At 48.9% G+C, this 15,598-nt stretch overlaps 1 protein-coding gene across 5 annotated transcripts in view; it reads right to left on the bottom strand.

Moving 5' to 3' along the window:
• Window positions 1-1,456: 1,456 nt before the first annotated feature.
• Window positions 1,457-15,598, bottom strand: part of ASXL1 (ASXL transcriptional regulator 1) — a 60,633-nt gene continuing 46,491 nt past the window's right edge. For 3 of the 5 annotated variants that reach the window (XM_032462092.1, XM_032462094.1, XM_032462093.1), the window contains 9 exons: window positions 12,128-12,248; window positions 11,954-12,051; window positions 11,279-11,372; window positions 10,657-10,812; window positions 9,251-9,414; window positions 9,055-9,151; window positions 7,659-7,764; window positions 6,734-7,367; window positions 1,457-6,258 (listed from right to left, as the gene is read on the bottom strand). In XM_032462092.1, coding sequence (XP_032317983.1) covers window positions 3,373-6,258; window positions 6,734-7,367; window positions 7,659-7,764; window positions 9,055-9,151; window positions 9,251-9,414; window positions 10,657-10,812; window positions 11,279-11,372; window positions 11,954-12,051; window positions 12,128-12,248 — 4,356 coding nt within the window. In that variant the 3' untranslated portion in view covers window positions 1,457-3,372. Of the gene's footprint in view, window positions 6,259-6,733; window positions 7,368-7,658; window positions 7,765-9,054; window positions 9,152-9,250; window positions 9,415-10,656; window positions 10,813-11,278; window positions 11,412-11,953; window positions 12,052-12,127; window positions 12,249-15,598 lie in introns of those variants that run through there. The other 2 variants (XM_032462091.1, XM_032462095.1) reach the window with 2 other exon arrangements.

Genomic DNA, 15,598 nt, shown 5'->3' with positions numbered 1-15,598 from the left:
CGCGCACACACACACACACACACACTTCTCTCTCAAGCAGGCTCTGACCTCACAAGCAGGTTGGGCATACATGGATGCTACTGCACCAAGCCAATAGGATAGTGTTTTCTCCATATTCTGAAACAGTACGTTTTCTTGTCCTCTGGACCATGGGTAAAATAAACCCCTCCTGCCAAGCACTCAGTCTCTAAACTCAGGACTATGTAGTCAACTGTAGAGAGATGCCGGAAGTCAGAAGTCCACTCCACCCACACCAGTCCTCAGCGCGGCACGTGAGCCCCCACCTCCATGGCTCCTCTTTGGCGTGAGGGTCAAGCAGGCGACAGGAGCCGTACAGACCTCTACTGTCGGTTCACGGAGCTATCATCTGGTCTGGTGCAAGCTAAGAGTCTGGAGCACAAACTTCCTCTGTGCCACACACTACAACTTTATAAAGCAGCAACTATTACCCCAATTCAAAGATGAGAAAGCTGACAAGGGCTGAGTGAGTTGCCCCAACCACTGAGCTGGTAGGTAGCAATGTCCACACTTGAACTCACCACCCCATCCCAACCTCCCTGATGAGATGCAACTGGCATGTCAGGTCCCAACCCTGGATTCGAATACATTCTCAGCTTCTGCAGAAGCAAGTAGGCAAATGGATTCCGTGACATGAAGGCACAAGGACACGTCACCACCACAAAGCCACCTAACTGTAACTTCACCCACCCTTCGATCGATTAGCAGCACCGCAAAATTACAGCTTGGACTGCCCCAAAACGTGTTTTCACCACACGTAAAACCTACATTCTTCAATTCACAGAAAATAAATTAATGAATATATTTTAATTAACCTTTACTTCTAGCATTTATTTTCTTACCTTAGGCTTATTTATATGCTAAGATAGTTTCCGATAAGCACAAAAATGCGATACATATTTTAAGAACTCCAGCTAAGTCTGAAGACTTTAACTGAGAGATCAACCCCTGCCATCCACTGAGGCTCATCAACCAGCATCAGACCCCACGTCGTGCCAGCCCCTCCCTCACTGCCGCCCCACTGCTAGGTAGAAAGGTGCTCGTGTTTATGGCTTTTCAAGGTCGGAACTGGTCACCCTCCCCACAGATCATCAGCCATTTAGGAACCCCAGGCAATCTCAGTCTCAGTGAGGTGGGTGGGGCAAGCAGCGGGAGGGATGTCACAGTTCATGGCTTTGATTCACAAGCGATAAGTACCCTCATCACTTTCATTGGATTTCTGCTTCCAGCCCACACGGTGTTAAGTTCACCAAATCACACACACAGTCTAACGACCAGCAACACCGACAAGTTGTGCCTCTGGGACTAAACTCACAAAAAAACTCCGCAAACAAGAATGTTAAATCCAGTGCCAGGTGAGATGAGACAGGTGTCTGCCCCCAACCTGACCTTCCTCCCACCTGGCGGGGCAGCTGCAGAAAAGGACCGAGACCACAAGTGCAGGTTGTACAGGTTTATTTTTCCAAGACCACAGAGACATACAAGAGCAGTGCTTGTCCTGGCAGACCAGTTCCCAACTGTCCCCTAGAGTGGTCCCAAAGGTCACAGCAGAAGAGGATCAAACACGCTTGGGCCTCTGCTCCCTGTCTTTGGTAAACAGACTCTTGAAGCTGACGACTTGGACTTGGCCAATACTGCATTGAAATCACCACATCATTGCCAACTTCCCACTCATGCTTCAGATGACAAAAATGCCACATGGGATGAAAAGGGCGGGGGGGAGACCCTTCAGATAAAATGAGACTTGCTGAAGTTATACCAATTTTCTACTTCACACAGAAGCACTCACACAGTGAGACCTACGTTAAACAAGGACGACGCTCAACTCTGCAGCAAGTCGGAGGACGAGACATAAGGCAGGAAGCAGGGCGAGGGAAGACAGCTGTGGAGACATCTACTTTCCGGAAAGGTGTGGGAGAGAGGCAGGCAGCAGGCACGGCTGTATCTTCCTCCACCTGCTGTCAAAAGTACGTCCAGTGGAGCCTATGGCCCCGGAAAAGCATGGTCCCAGGCACCGCTGACAGGTGGTGACCCTGGAGCTGGGTCTGGAAGGCCCATCTGGGGGCTCCCCAGGGCACTCACCCTTCATCCAGAAGCAATGAACACACTGATGGTGGTGACTTGTCACATATGGCAGCCAGTGAAGGTTGCAGGAGAAGAGATGGGAGGAGCAAGACGCATCCGCTCAGCAGCTGGCGGCCAGGCTGACCACGGCTCTGTAAGCTGCAGTAGGCCCACCGGGTGACCTGGGACAGGGCAAGTCAACCACTCCACCCCTCACATCGGTCGGGCAGCACAGCACACAGTGGCTCTGACACAGGTGGAGAGAAGTCAGTTACACCACTTTAATGCAATGATGCCGAAGACGTAAAATAAGGGAGACATTCGTGTTCTCTGTACAACACATCCATTTACAGAATCGGCCAGTACTGTGTACAACATATAAATACATGATAAAACATTAGAGGTGCATAGAGCATACTTACAGAAGCCAAAAGTTCACTTTATACATCCAAGGATAAAGAGTTAAAAATATAAAAATAAGAAAAACACACTGCTTTGAAATGTAAAATGACTTTCACATACACAGGTGTGTGGAGATGCCCACTCCCAGAGTCCAGAGTGACGGAGAGGGTGTCAAGCAGAGGAATTCTCAAACGTCTGGACATCTGACTCACAAGGAGGAAAGACAACCCTATGCCCGACCCGTCGTCCAAGCAGGTCTATTCAAGGTTCCGAAAGCTCCTGTGGGTCAGTGGACCATACAGAGGCAGGAAAGTCCCAAGTTGGCTTCAGTAACAGAACCGAAGGTCAAACTGGCTCCATCAACTGGCAAATGACTGAACTGTGACCCGAGGTCAGCAGGTGCTTAAAGCCCTCTGGTGGGCACTGCTGGCAGTTACTTGAACCCTGTGCTGGCTTCTTTCCCATCAATTCCCCAGGAGTAGCAGGAGGAAAGACGGCAGGGAGGGGGCAGTGGAAGACTGACATTCCTACTCAGTTCAGATAAGTGAGCCCCCTGGTGGAGAACACAACTTTCCTGCTTCAGTGTCAAGTCCCTCTAGGTCTTGAGGCGGCTCCCCACGCCGCACCAGGCTCTGAGGCTCTGACGGTCTGTGAGAGCTCGGGCCGCCGGCCTTGGGCAGCCCCATGAGTGGCCCTATAGGAAACCCTTCCAGCAAGATCGGAAGGTCCGACAAGTGATGGAGGGGCTTTAGCACTATAAATTTTAGAGAGGCAAGACTTGCCTAGAGACAGTCTATTTTATCAGTGATATTGTGTATACAGATTTAAGCTCAATCATTATCAAAATACACACACTAAATATACAACTTTTCCCATGGCCATAATTTATTATCTCACCACAAGGCACAATACACAGAGCTTTGAGGGTCCAATACAGTCATCGTGACAGAATGCACCACAGCCCTGGCACATGATCATGGCTTTCAGGCTGCAAGCACACTGGAGCGAGATGCTTTCCACCGTACTGCTATCGGTGAACATCTGCAAGGAAAGTGATGCACTGTGGCTCGCACCAAAGTTTGCTTTGTGGCTCAGCTGCACCACACTTCCAGCAAGGCCTTTGGGAAAGGTGGGAGAGCTGGAGGAATAATTAAAGCTGGTGGAACTTAGTTGGAGTTTGGAAAGCTTCCCGTAAAATGCCTGTTTGATGTTGAGTTGGGAGGGGATGGAAGAAGGCTCCAGAGGCTGAGTGAGCCCTTTCCCAGGCTCTCGGGGTAATTTCCAGAAGGGCAAATCAAGGACAAAGGGCATCCCTTGCAAGTGGTCCACCAGTTCCCGAGGACCAGGCCCCGTTGCGTTTCTGTTCTCTGCATTCGCTTTGAGAGGACCCCCACCAAAAGTCTTCTCGCTCTTAGTGCTGCCAACAGAGACGGGTGGTGGCTTTGGAGCCCAGTCTTCCCTGGCAGTCTGGACCCCACCAGACACAGAGTTTTTGCTTGGCCCCAACTTCCTACTGGGAAAACTGGGAGGGGCACCAGCGGGCAGTGGCGTGGGCTCCACAGGCCTGGGGCACTGAAGGGCTGCAGCCTCGGTCTTGGAGCCAAAGAGCTTCTTCCCTTGGCCTCTAGCACTGTTCTGATCACCCAGGGCCCGACCTGTCTGATTGGGATCCGAGGAGATCACATTTGGAGATGAGAAACCAGGGGCTCTCGAGGTAGTGAGGTTTCCTGGCGCAGCATGTGAATTACTGCCCTGGGACAGGTCATGGGCTTCCAGCCGATCTTCAAAACTAAAGAGAGAGAACTGCTCTTTGGAATCCACTTCTATTTTCCCAGAGGCAGCTGTCGGATTTGTCACTGGATATAGTGAGTCTACGCTTGGGACTGTCTTGGAAATTTTGGGGGGTGCTCCAGGAGCCTGGGTGGCAAGATCGGTGCTTGCTTCACAGCTCTCAGGTAGGAGAGACTCCTTTGAAGCTCTTAAAGAGGGGGGGCCGCTCCGGCCAGCTCTGCAGCTGTTTCCCCCAGGGTCTTGCAAACATCCCATCCTCAGGGAGCCACCACGGCCCTGCTCTTTCGTCAGTGGGAGTCGTGGGGATTTGGGTTTGCTGCCACCGTGGGCTGGAGGAAGAACCTTCTCCAGGGGCAAGCTGCCCTGCAGCAACTGCATCACAAGCGGGTTCGTGGCCTCCACTGAGGACCCAGGCCTCCCCAGGGACAATGGCCTTGGCTGGTACTCGGTACTGGCCAGTAGCAGGGAGTCTGGGATCTTTTGAGGAACCGCACAGACTCGGGACACCCAGCTCTGAGGAACAACCATCCCATCTGTCCTCGTGACCAGGCTCAGGTCACCGTTCACCTTGGAGAGTGAGGCAGAGCAGCGCCAGTCCTGTTTCTCATCCCGCTCCACCGCCAAGGACCTCTTCTTCACTGTGGCTTCACCAAGGTCAGCCTCACTGCTGTCCTCAGAGAGGTGACCTTCAAAGTCAGAGGCTGTGTCTGTGGACTCGCCGTGAGGACTCAGTGCTTCAGAGTCTCCATTGATTCTCAGCTTTTCAACCTCCAGCTGTTTGCAGTCACTGCCAGTGCTGTCAACACACCCTTGAGATGGTACCGTCCAGAGCTGTCCAGAAGGGTCCAGGCCGTCCTCAGCAGTCAACCTCATAGGCAATGCCGGCACGAGGGGAGCATCTTTCTCCCACTCCTCTCGGACCTGGGGCTCAACAGATGGGACGTCATCTCTGGAGTCAGGATCAGGCCGCCCCACTGCCTTATCACTTAACAGGGGAGGCACCCAAGGAGCAGCACCGGCGGAGTCGAGAGCCTCGGTCTTCAAGTTTTCTTGCCTAGTAACACTTTCCCTCGAGGGTGGGCCTGAGTCACCAAGTCCTGATTCGTCATCAAACTGTCTGTCTTGCAGGCAACCAGCCAGTGATGATTTGGGGATGGAACTGGGGGTCACAGTCACAGGATCCTTCACGGTGGGACTACTGCCATGGTCTAGAGCCTGGCAGGTTCCTTCTTCTAATACAACATCCCCTGCTAGAGACTGAACAGGCCCATTCTCTGGGGGGATAGTGGGTCCTCGCTCTTCATTATCCCCTTCCCAGGAGGTAGTACCAAACCCACATTCAGTTCTACCATCTAGATGCAACACAGGCTGTTCAGCTGCTCTCTCAGCTGCTGGGGTTTTGGAGGACAGTGGAGGCAAAGCCTGGCGCGGCTGGTCCCCAGTGGGAGCAACAGGAAGTGGGGAGGTATCTTCCAGCGCACTTGTGAGGACATCTGGAACCCTCTGCAGTGGGCAGCTCTTCTCCTTTCTGAGAGGAGCCAGGTCCTCTCTGCGGGCTCTGGATACAGCAACTCCAGCCTGGGTGTGCTCCCCATTTAGAGGACAAGGCGGCAGTAGTTGTGTTCGCTGTAGATCTGACGCACACTCTCCAGAGGTGCTCGGGGCTCCCCTGGGCTCAGGGTGGCCACGGGCCTCACCACCATCACCACTGCTGCTGTCTCTGCCACCTCCCTCATCGGTGGCCCCGCCGCCACCTCCACCCGGGCCACCCCCCCCTCCGATGGCAGTGGTGGCCGCCTCTCGATGGCAGTGGTGGCCTCTCGCCCCTCGGACCTGCAGAGCACGGGCTTTAATGTCTGCAAGGGTCCTGGCGCCAGTCCAGCCCCGGCAGGAGGACTCCGTGATGGGGATGATGCGGGGGCATATCTGGTAAGTGGGCTGACCTTTAACCACCCAGGGTGGTTTGATACGTGAAAGTTGAATCTGCAAGAGAAGAATAAAACAGTTTTAACTGACTGAGTGCTCTTATCTAGGAACTGTACAGCTAAGTGGGGAATCTAGTAGCTTAGGGGTCATGGCCTAGAGAATCAAATCATTCTCCGTAAAAATGAAATAATCATGGTAAAACAGCTGTCCAAGACACCACCCATTCTGAGAAGATTCTGCTCAAGGGCTCTTATACGCCACACTTCTAAATTTAATTTCTGGTGGGACTGTGTGAAGACTTTAAAACCCCAAAGGATTCTGACCTCTAGAGGTAACTTCAACCGAGTGACCAAACAAGAGAGGAAGAAAAGAACCTTATCCCCGATATTCAAGTCAGCCTCAAGAACGGCTCTCTTGGAGAGCACTACACTCCCACATAACTGACACAAGGACCCAGGGCTTTCTGTCCCTGCCAAGGGGCTCCTCAAAGGGGACTGGGCCCAGGGCAGCTAGGAATCAAACAGCCTCCTACCCGGATGGGCGGGACTTTGGGCTCCTCTTTGGTGGGCTGTGGCTTTTCGGTGTGAACACTTTCAATTGTGTTACGAAAGGACTGACGATCTTCAAGCCGGGGCTTCTTTTCGGGAAAGGATGCAGAGGCCGCCTGCTCAAAGGATTTCCTCTTCTGATCCTTGGGTTCCAGATCCACAGCTTCCTGAGGCAAGCTGAGAACTCTGTCTGGAGACGCAGAGACACGTGCCAGGTCGTCTGGATCAGACTGGATCCGCGAAGCCCCAGTCTCCGCCGGGAATTCGGGACTCTCTGGGTCGGGTGCTGCAGAGGATGTGCCAGGGGGGTGGGGACCACCCGCCCCTGCTGAGTCTTTCTCAGCCTCCCCATCCTTGTAGAGGGGCATGTCTGGTGCCACAGACTGTGTGTCCTTAGCAACCTCTGCTTGCTCTGGCTCCTGCTTTTTGTACAGATTCCTTCGGGCTCTGGTTCGGAGATCTGGCCGGGAGCGTTTCTTGAAATGCCCGTCTCGCTGCCGGGTGGCCGGACCACGCGGTGGCCGTGTTGATTCTCCTGGGACACGCAAGTCATTCTTGATTTCAGCCTCCCCCTGGCCTACATTCTGCTTCAGCGACTCTTCTTTGGTCAAACCCAACCTGCAAATCAAACTCATATCATCAGTTACAGGGCAGAGAGGGCATGTCTATTTTATTTCCATGAATAATATACACCCAGATATCAGCTATCTTAGAACAAAAAAAACCTGCATGGTCTATGACACTGACCATAGGAAAACCTCTGTCAGCTTCCCTGTGATGGCATTAGGCAAATGAGCCAAGTGTCATGCAATCCCCACGTGCCCGTGCGACACAGCAGCGAGCACGACACTGAACGTCGGCCCCTATCCCCCCAAGCCAGACCAGGGCTCAGGGCGTCAAGTGCCTTACTTCTGTCCGTAGTAGTCTTCAAAGAACTTTTCTTTCCATTGTTCCACCTTCTTTTCCTTCTCCATTTCCTGTCGTATCCTGACTTGCATCTCATGAGTGAACTCGCCTAGAGAGAAACCAAACAGTGGTGCGTTTGGATGTTAAGGTCTGTCTTGTGAAAAGCCAAATCCTGCAGTTCTACCACGTCAGGAGTTTTCAAAATAACATGTGACTCTGGTGAGTTTGGAAATCTCTTCTCCACCCTCGCTTGCTCCTATCTCCTCTGGAGGGTCTCTGACATCATGCTCTTTCTCAGCACAGAACTAACAAGTTTACTACAAGGGAAGTGTACCCTTGGGTAATTGGTCCTTCAACAGCAAGCAATGCATTGATCAAAAAAGCGAAACAGAAACAAACAAACAAGAGTAACATTCTGACTCCCCGTGCAGGAAAAAGTCAACACAGCAGGCCTAAAAAGACCTGCTGACAAGGTGGGCCCTCAGCTGACATCTGGGAACTTACTTAGTTCAGGAGGGTTCCCATCCCCCTGACTGACAGGAACGGGTCACTGTGCCGAAACAGTTTATGCACACAAGATGGTTTATAGTGAGCACCTGCCTTCCTTTGGGGACTCTGGAATTTGGGGATGTGCCAGGCAGAGGCTTCTGACATGATGAGCTCCCATAAAAACCCTAGGCACTAGGTCCTTAATGAGCTTCCCTGGGAGACTACATCTCACACATGTGGTCAAACTCCTTGCTGAGGGAACTGAGGATGTCCTGTGTGACTCCACTGGGAGAGGACTTGGAAGCTTGCACCTGGCTTCCCTGGACATTACCCCAGACGTCTTTTCCCTCTGCTAATTTTGTTCTGTGTTCTTTCACTGCAATGAATTACAGCCGTGAGTACGACTGTATGCTGAGTCCCGTGAGTCCTCCTAGCAAATCATTGAACCTGGGGAGGGTCTTGGGGACCTCCCAATGCTATCCCCAAAGAGCTTCCCCACAAAATCGAATTAAGAGCAATCATTCCCAGTGGTAATGTCTAAAAAGACAGAGCACCTGGTGGAACTTCACATGCAGGTCAATGCCATGGTGCACTTTCGTCCACCCACCCAGAGAATGCCATGGTTACTGGAAAGTACAGGAGACTGCAGTTCTAACAACGAAGAGGCAACACAGATGACTATACACACACAAAACAGTAAAAGCCCAAATACTCTTGTGCCTCCTTTAGCGGTACTGACCACATTCACACCCACTGTATCTACTCGAGGAAAGCCTGCCTTATACTAAATATTCCTTGAAAAAAAAAAAATCACTGAAAAATGACTGTTCAGGTTTTAACTACCAGGAGATGAGTGACACCACACATGGTGAGCACCTCTTAAGCCACTGAGATGAGAACGTCTACTCACCATCAGCCAGGCGTTCCCGCCAGCTCTGAGCCGCGTGGGTGAAAAACTCGTTGTTCAGTGCGCTGCTGCTGAGACGCAACAGGCCATCTGTTCCCGCCTAGAAGGATCAAGAAACAAAACCCCATAAATAAACAAACTTAGAAAGAGAAGAGAAGCCTGCCCAGAGAGAGGCAAAGAGGAAGCTGCGCATCTGCACCTGTCTGTCCACTTCGGGCAGGAGGCAGAGGAGCTGCTGCTGGAAGTGGGACGGCAGGGCGTGGAAGGTCCGGGAGTTGATCAGGGCCCGGAGGTTGGTGTTGACAAGAATGGACCCAGGCGTCTCAAAGTCGATCTCTTCTCCTCTGTTGCGCTTCATTGGACCTGTGATTTTTGAAGCAGTAAGAAGCAACGTATAGATTTTCAGCTTCTTAATTCAAAACAAAACAAAACAAAACAAAACAAATGCCAACTAAGGAAAAACTTTGGTGGCAGCACCCACGCTACACAGAGCTTATCTGCACATGATCTGCTGAATCGTCCAGTCCACTCTAACCTATCAGTTACTATTATTCTTTTCGGGTTACTGTTGCTACCATAAACCTTAAGAGAACACTTGGGCTTGCATCCTCTCAGATGAGACTGCACCATGCTGTGTCACAGCCTGAACAGGATACTCTACCCACAGAAAGGCAGGCAGGGGACAGGCTATGAGCTTCCCTCCACAAAATCAACGGGAGAAACGATGGAAGTTGTCTAAAAGTGAATCTAGTGAGTGTCCAACAGAAAAATCTGCAAAAGCCTTCTGTGAACGGGCTGGAGAGGTATGACCACCATGCAGAAAGGTACTAAGGGTTGTTTAAAGTCCACTGAAATGTCAATACCTCTCACAAAAGCCCAACAAATGGAAGAGAGATCTGTGAGACTTTGAGATTGAGCACTGCTGATGAGCTGGAGAAGCTGCAAGACAGCAAACCTAGATGCCACTTGGGCAATGGTTTAGTCTAACTTTCAGAAGCCAAGGTTTCGTCTTCTTAATGGTTTCACGTGGCCCATCTACAAAAAACCAGCATCTGGGCTTTGAGAATTAAATCCTGGAATAGCAGACAGCATACTAGCCTTGCAAATAGCCCTGCTGGGGATGGGAGGTACACACTACTGAATTTGTCTGCATTCCCCAAATTCAGCATAGGCTTCCACTCAACATACTGACTAGTTATAAAAAAGGACATCTGACAGAGACTGCAGATGTTGAGAACAAACTTGGCAGGATGCTACCAAAGAAAGAAAACAAATGCTGGAATTCTTCACTGAGAAGCTCAGAAGCAATTTTTCACTCACTTGAGCATTTACTAAGCAGTACCAAGGCAGGCACAGGCTAGGCCCTTACAGAGACGTACAAGCAATGTGGCACCATCTCTGCCCACAGGGAGTTCTCTGAGAGTCTAGCAGAGAAGATCTATATGTAAAATAACCAAAATGCAAGGTAAAAAAGCCAACAGAAAATAGAGGGCCACCCAAGAAGTAAAAATCAACTGGCAAGGAAGTGGAGCAGAAGACATCATCTTCTCTCTAGGCCTGGAGGAGCCCCCTTACAGGCAGAGAAATGAGTGCCAAGCCACTCACCTGTGGCCGGCTTCCGGAAGCCTCTCAGGAGCGGGGCAGGGTCCCGGGCGACCTCGGCCTGGCCACGAATAGCAGCGCTGCCCAGGGCCAGAGAGCCGCTGCTGCTGCTGCTGGACGGGCTGCCGCTCTCGCCATCGGCGTGGCGGCCTGAGAACCCTGAAGGCACAGCATTCCACCGGTCAAAAGCATCACACGCCACGCCCACGGCTCTCAGACAAGCTTACTTCTCCCAGCTCTCCCTGAGACGTGGCCAGCAATGCTGCTGGCTTCCATGGCCTGGCCTCAGGCTGTCAGAGATCACTACCTCATGGTCTGGCCTTAAAATATCATGTAAGAATGCCAAACCGCCATCGTAGTTTGCACAGCACTGCACCTGTTACAAAGCACCTGCACACACCTTCATCGGACCCTCACGACCGCCCTGTGAGGCAAAGGGGAGGGCGCCCAGCAGAGCCCAGCACTGGAACCTAGGTCAGGTCTCACCACCACAGCGCGCTGCCTGCCAGAGGAGGGGCTCCTGACTCCACTGACATGGCACTAGCCAGGTCAGAAACTGCTGCCAGAGGGAGACAGGTCCCCAGGACCTGAGGAAGGAGTATCACAACCACGAGCTTACACATACCTGATGCAGATTCCACGTGGGCCCCGTTTACCTTCAGAGGAGTCAGGACAACTCGAGGCAGCATCACCCCGGTCTTTTTCTTTTGCTTGTTTGCCTATATTCCCAGAGGGAATACAGAAAGAGCCCGAGTCACCTGCAGGGCCACAACAGCAGTCCCTCTTGACCACGTCTCCACCGTCTTGTAAAACAGAGTTAGTACTCAACCAGCACAGGCAGGTAATGCCGACAGCAGCAGTGATTCACGCCACTAAGCCAGCTGCTGGCCACTGTGCCGAGCGTGACCCCAAGCTGAAAAGACTATTGCTCTCCCCATTTTACAGGTAAGGAATCTGTCCAAGGCTAGTGAGTGGTAGGGCCGTAATTCAAAGTGCTGGCTCCTAAGCTCATGTTCTCCCCATTCTGCTATACTTCTTCCTGGCTGTTCCCATGTTTACCATAAAAACAAACAAAATTATCCATCCATGGTAAGGAGAAAAAAACAAACAGCTCTGCTCTCAGGCCTATTACCCACTTTTCCCATGGCCCACTTCTAAGTGATACTAACAGTGATACTAGGTTTGGACCAAACTGATTTTCTCTACTCTTCAAACATGCACAGTGAACTGCAGGACAGAGTCCTGTCCTGTGCCTGGCCTCATGTACCCACCCAGCCTTGTCGCCAACTTTCCTCCCTACCTGTGATGAAGCTCTGTAGCTGTCCCTGGGATTGGAAAGAGGCCGACTTTGAGATTCTGTAGAACAGGATGCATTAGAAGACGTTTCATCAAGAGAAACTGGAAGAGAGGGAAATAAAGGTTAGCCCCTAGCAACTGCTTTTGGCTCTCCGCCCATCTTGTCAAAGATACTTACCATCATTTTCACCACTCACAGTGCTGGCTTCATTAGACCCACAGCTCTCCACATCAGCTGTGTCCTCTGGCTCCTCTCCCTCCACTGCAGCCGGACTGCGAGACCACTGCAGGGCATCCTTCTGTGACAGCAAGGCACAACTCAGGTGAGCAAACCCTACAAATCCTACAAGCACAGCAGTCATTCCTAAATGGCTATTACTTTTGGAGAAGAGGGATTAGAATGTTGATTAAATTCCTATCCCTTTCTAATTGACCTCTTTCTCACAAAGTTCTTTCATACATATATCAAGAAAGTTAGATATCTAATTCTACGTCCATTAAACGTTTATGGGGTGCATCCTATAAGCTACATCATGCTAGTTCCTGGTGGGAGGATGGGGTATAAGGAGGGGAATCAGGGCCCTCCTCTCAAGGAGCTCAAATGAGTAGAGGAGAAAATCATATCTGTAACAATGCAAAGCACAGGGATGGAAACATACAGACAGAGCCGTGGCAGCCCAGAAGAGGGAGCATCAAATTCAATGAGTTGGAAGAGAGAGAGGGCATAGGGGTACAGAAAGTGAATAAGGATCAGGGAGGTAAGGTTTGCAAGGAGATGCGTTGCTTGAGCTGGGTTTTGAAAGAAGTTAGCTAGTAGGCAAATAGGTTGGCAGTGGGGAGGAAGAAGGGAGTTCTAGGTAATGGGGTAAGAACATTCCACTCAAAGGAATTCACAGATTTCAGTAGGTGTGTGGAAAACTGGTTATGTGAGGAAGACAGGGAGAGAGCAAGAGGCCGGTGACAATTATGACATTCTGCTGAGGGATTAAAACTGTGACTTTTTCTACTGAATAAAACTGAAAAGGAAAAAAAGAAGAAGAAAAAAAGACTGTGACTGTTTTTAAGTCTCAAAAGGATAACCAGGGGAATGATCCGAGTTTTAAGAATTTCATTCTATTAACCATGGGAAGTCTGGAGGCAGGAGGAAGTTAGAATATGACAGAAATCCAGCAAAAAGTGATGAAGATCTAAACTAAACTAAGAGTAGAAACAAGGCTAGAGCATAGAGGAGAGCTCCACTCCAAAGTTCATCTCCTAACAAACACTTCTTCTAGCAGGTTCTTCTGTGGAGTCTCAGGATTAAACTACCTATTCCCAAGGAAAACTTAGGAGCTTAGGAGCTACTTCAAAACCAGGAAAGGATATGAATGAATATTGGGGGCTGGAGAGAGGAGGAGCAGAGAGGTTGAGGTGGGGGTGTTGTCTTTGAAAAAAAGTGTGTGGAAAAGAGTAGGTAAAATCATGATTCTGCTGCTTAAAAATATGCCAGAAATTTATAAGGGAAATCCACAAAGCTCTAACTCACCGATTCCATGGGTCCCTTGATCTCCTATATAGTATTCCCCCTCTTATCTGTGGTTTCTTTTGCATTCCATGATCAACCAGGGTCAGAAAATATTTAATGGAAAACTCCAGACATAACAACCCATACGTTTCAAACTGCACGCTGTTCTGAGCAGCAGGATGACATCTCACACCTGGGATGTCAATCATCTCTTTGTCCAGCATATCCCGCCCACTGGTCACTTAGTAGCCATCGTGGTTATCCAATCAACTGTCATGGTATCACAGCACTTGTGTTCAAGTAACTCTTACTTTACTTAATGGCCCCAAAGGCAGGAGTAATGATGGTGGTACTTCTTGCTCTGCCTAATTTGTATTTTCTTACTGTGCCTAATTTATATCCCCGTACTGTGCCTAACTGGTAAATTAAACTTCATCATAGGTATGTAGACATGTATGTAAGAAAAAACATAGTAATGTACGATTAGGTACGATCCAGGGTTTCAGGCAGCCACTTGGGGTCTTGGAGCATATTTCCCCAGAGGAACTTCTGGGGGGACTACTATATTAAGTCTTCATCAATTTATTTTCAGTAATTTAAGCCAAAATCATGCTGGCTTAAACTAATAGAAAAGAAAATGGCTTTTCATATCTTTATCGCTTTTCCCTACCAGCCATGAATGCTCCTCAGAATTAAAAGCTAAAAGATATTTTTAGTATTAATCTTGCAATTATGCTTATTGACTGCCATGTTACTGGAATGATGCACAATTTATTCTCTGAATCACACCGGCAACTAAGATAAAATACTCATTAACGAAGAAAAGAGATCTACTACATTATCAAAACTGACCCCAAAACTCCAGTTCTGGCAAGAGTGTGGGAAAATCACATATACACTGTTGGTGAGCATGAAAATGGTGTATAAAAAGGTTTATGCACAGCCAGTGGGGAAGTAAACTGTAAGCAAAAATCTAAAAATGTTACATACTTTTTAACTCAATGCTTCTAAGACGTACACACACAGGGCATGAAAAGCATTAATCCTTTAAAGGAGAAAATCAATCAGTTGAACTACATTAAAATTAAGATCCTCTGTTCAGCAAATGACATCATTAATGAAGTGAAAAGAGCAAACTACCTACAGAGGTGAAGAAGAGATCTGCAACTTACGTACTAATAAAGAACTTGTCCCTAGACTACACGAATCACTAAGAAAAAGGCAAGCTAGAAGAAAAACAGGCAGACATGAACTAGGCATTGCACCAGAGAGGATATCCAAATGGCCAACATTCACATGAAAAGGTATTTAACCTCACTAACAGTAAGGAAGACACAAAACAATGCAAATAAAAACCACAATGAGATATCATCATATCCACAAGAATGGCTAAAATTAAACAATACCAAGTAGTAATAATAAGGATTTGGAATAGGTACACTGAAAATGGATCCTAAACATTTAAGAATGTAGTTTTGGCATTATCTGGTACAGCTGAAGATACAAACATCCTATAACCCAGCAATATCAATCCCAGGGTTGGATTCCCTAGAGAAGAACATGCATATACACATCAGGAAGCATATCCAGATGTTCATGGCAGTGTCATTTGTAACTTGGGCTATAAACAGCCAAAGTGCCCATCAGCAGAATGAATACATGGTTTGATCAATGTATTGACTGATACTCAATAAATAGCTATTATACAGTAATAAAAAATGAATGAACTACAGCTACTCACAATAGCATAGATGAATGTTAAAAAACAGGCAAAACTAAAGTACAACATTGGGGATGCAAACACAGGTGGGATACACTAAAGAAAAGCAAGAAGATAACTTCCATAAGTCAGGATAGTAGTTATGTCTAAGAGATGAAGGGGGTTTTAACTGGGTAGAGGAACTCAAGGGCTCCTAGCTACTGGCCACGTTTGGTATCTTGATCTGTGGCAGTTACAAGGATAATTATTTTACAATAATTCATTAAGCTGAACAGTTGTGTTCCATGCATTTTACTGTCTTATATTTCTACAATAAAAAAGTTGACAAAAATAATTACAGTTATTTCCATCAAGGAATACTAACAAATAGTCATTTGAAATAAAGCTGTAGAATACTTAATGACAAGACAAATGAGATGATGCAA

This window comes from Camelus ferus, chromosome 19 (assembly GCF_009834535.1).
Source record: "Camelus ferus isolate YT-003-E chromosome 19, BCGSAC_Cfer_1.0, whole genome shotgun sequence".
Lineage (NCBI taxonomy): Eukaryota > Metazoa > Chordata > Mammalia > Artiodactyla > Camelidae > Camelus > Camelus ferus.
This window is presented reverse-complemented; position numbering and strand designations above follow the sequence as displayed.